General features: G+C 42.9%; 1 protein-coding gene across 1 annotated transcript; it reads right to left on the reverse strand.

Annotated features, from left to right (window-relative positions):
* Positions 1-804: 804 nt before the first annotated feature.
* Positions 805-2,518, reverse strand: ITPRIPL2 (ITPRIP like 2). Its single transcript, XM_075284793.1, has one exon. The coding sequence runs from the start codon at positions 2,409-2,411 to the stop codon at positions 924-926; it is 1,488 nt and encodes a 495-aa protein (XP_075140894.1). The 5' UTR covers positions 2,412-2,518; the 3' UTR covers positions 805-923.
* Between the last annotated feature and the right edge of the window lie 285 nt (positions 2,519-2,803).

Here is a 2,803-nt window from a genome sequence, read left to right on the forward strand (position 1 = left end):
TCATGGGGCCATAGCCTTAGGGCCCGTTCACACAGAGTAAACGTGTGTGTATTTTGGCAAAATACACGTGTAACAAATACACATGTAAAAATAAGACTCCCATTGACTTCAATGACATTTTACATGTGTATTTTGATGTGTATTCTGACGTGTTTTTTTACACGTGTAAAAAAATGTCATTGAAGTCAATGGGAGTCTTATTTTACACATGTATTTTTTACACATGTATTTTGTCAAAATACACGCACGTTTACTAGTAGCAGTTTGAAAATCATGTGGCTTTTGCTTTTTTATACATAACAGCCTTACTAAAAAAAACATACAAAATATCTATAAAGTAAGAAATTGTTCAATGATTCATAGATTTACTGTACTAAAAAAGCAACCTTATAAGCTTCAGAAGCAAAATAACCTTTCTTGATGCCACAGAATCGCTACATATCAGGTTTTGGGGGAAACCAATGGAAGTTTGAACAAAGGATATATACTAGTACTACCGTAACGTCACGATGACTAGACAGTAAGTGCTTCCATACACACATTATAAAGCATAGCTGCAACTCATGAATGAAATATTCTGGACTTTCAAGACAAACAACAAAGTACCCTGAAAGTTTCCCCACAGCTTGGTAATTTTCTGCAGTAATACTGAAAAGTTAACGCAACATCGCAAAATTACAGAGACGTGGAAAAACATATACAAAGTACTACAAAAGTGAGCAAATAATGGCATTAGCCTCTTTGGCATGGAGCACAATGATCTAATAGCACAAGTATGCATAAGGATTTAGCTAAATGGAGGCTCGTATCGGCATAACTAATACATTTTCTGCATTGCATAGAACGTACTAAACAAATATTTAACCCTGGTAATATTCCCAATGCCACAATGGTGCAATAAAGCCATAGTAATATTATATCACTCAGAGAGTTGTGTGTTTGCACCTCAGTGATTCCCTGATAAGGTTCCTCGGAGGAGAACTCATTCGTAGGATCCGAGGCATCTGAACCCACAAGTTAAGTAACTGGAAACAGGCCTGATCCAAGATCTCAGACCCATAACCCTCCAGCAGATTTACAGGCCGTGCTTCTTTGAACAGTTTTGGCAGAGTAATGAAGTTAGGAAGGGTGCTGTTGCCCAGGAAGAAATGCATGAGTGCCTCCTTTTGCAAACATTCCTTCCAGAACATGAAAAAATCAGCTATCCTCTCCATGAGGAGTGAGTCATCCCACTTTTCGAAAGAAATCTGAAGCAATAGGTAGAAAAGTGCCGTTTTCAAGTTGTAGGAGCAGAAGATTGCTCTCCATTGACGTGTGAAGGAAGGCTGGAAGGTCTTGGCACTCAGGTCCCTCAAGCTCTTCATGATCTGGAGGCACTTCAAGTGACATGAGTTGGAGGGAGCCTGATCCTTGAACCAGGCCAAAAACTTCTGCTCATATTTTGAAAAGTTAACGCCCCAATATGGATCCAGATGTAAATTGTCCTGGTGGGAAGTGGTGCCCCAAGGTTGGCCAGTAACATACACTGAATCCCCTAGATGAAATGCAGGGATAAGTCTCACAGACATGGAGATATGGCAGCAGACATAATCCGACCTTGGGAGAATTTTAAGAATGAGTTTATCATCCCATACTGTTAAAGTAATATGGCAACGTTCCTCAAATTGGTACCTGATCACATTGAGACATCTTTGTATTTTCCAATGAAACCACTTGAGGATTAGGGCAGCAGAAAGCTGGTGCCTGAGGTCTACTTCTACGCAATAGCAATCACTGAATTGCTTATAGGTTTTAACCCACTCAGATTTTTTAGGTGCCGCCACCCCGCATATTATAGATCCATGAAGCATAGGAATAGACTCTTTACCGACCTCTGGAAAAACAGGCTCCAGTTTCAGACTCTGTGGCATTTTAAGTGGCACCAGAATATCAAAGCAGTCCGGACTGTTGATTTTATGTTGCTCATATGCACTTCCGATCTGTAGATAGTCCCCTCTAAAGATGACGCCAGTATCATGTTGCTTGGCTTTGCCCACTTTGATGAGCTCACCTACTATCTGGCTGACATGAGCCTTGCTGTGGCCAAGAACATGTGGAGAAAGCTTGATGTGCTGTTCATAGAAGGATTCCAGCAGATTCTTCCTGAGCTGCTGCTGCTGGTGCTGATGACGGAAATTTAGGGTGTGATCCCTGGGCTGGGGGTAGCTGCAGCATCTGAAGACCACATAGCACACCAGGATCACCAAGCTCAACTTGAAGAAAAGTTGCAAGCTGCTGAGCGAGTTCTCCTGACAACCCCCATCGTCCTCATGACTGCTTCTTCTAAAAGCAAGGAACATGCACCAAATGCCTGTGAATAAGACAATCACCAGAAGCCAGAAAACTTTAAGATTTAGTGAATATACTGTCATCCTGCTGTTGCGGAGGTGGTGTCATCCCATCATCTGCTCAGGCTGGAGGGCAGGAGTGGCAGGAGGGCACCAGATGTCCCACTAGTGTCAGATTCCTGTAGTCTTTTCCCGGCTTATGAAGCGCTGACCGTTATACAGAAAGAAACTTCCTCTTCCGAGGAGGGAATAGTGGGAGGCTGTCTTGTCATATTTTCTATGAGCTCAGAGGAAATGCCAGTGTGTGCTGGTACCAGAGGGGTACAGCTGGAGCACTGTCACAGGAGATCCCTATGTAGTAGCCTCCCAGCAGTGCCACACTGCACTCACTAGCCAGCAGCCTGGAGGAGGCATTAACTCTTCATTAACTTAGCAGAGCTCAGCACTTCCTGATCTGCTAGGGTATAGTGTGGGTT

Source organism: Leptodactylus fuscus, chromosome 8, assembly GCF_031893055.1.
Source record: "Leptodactylus fuscus isolate aLepFus1 chromosome 8, aLepFus1.hap2, whole genome shotgun sequence".
Taxonomy (NCBI): Eukaryota; Metazoa; Chordata; class Amphibia; order Anura; family Leptodactylidae; genus Leptodactylus; species Leptodactylus fuscus.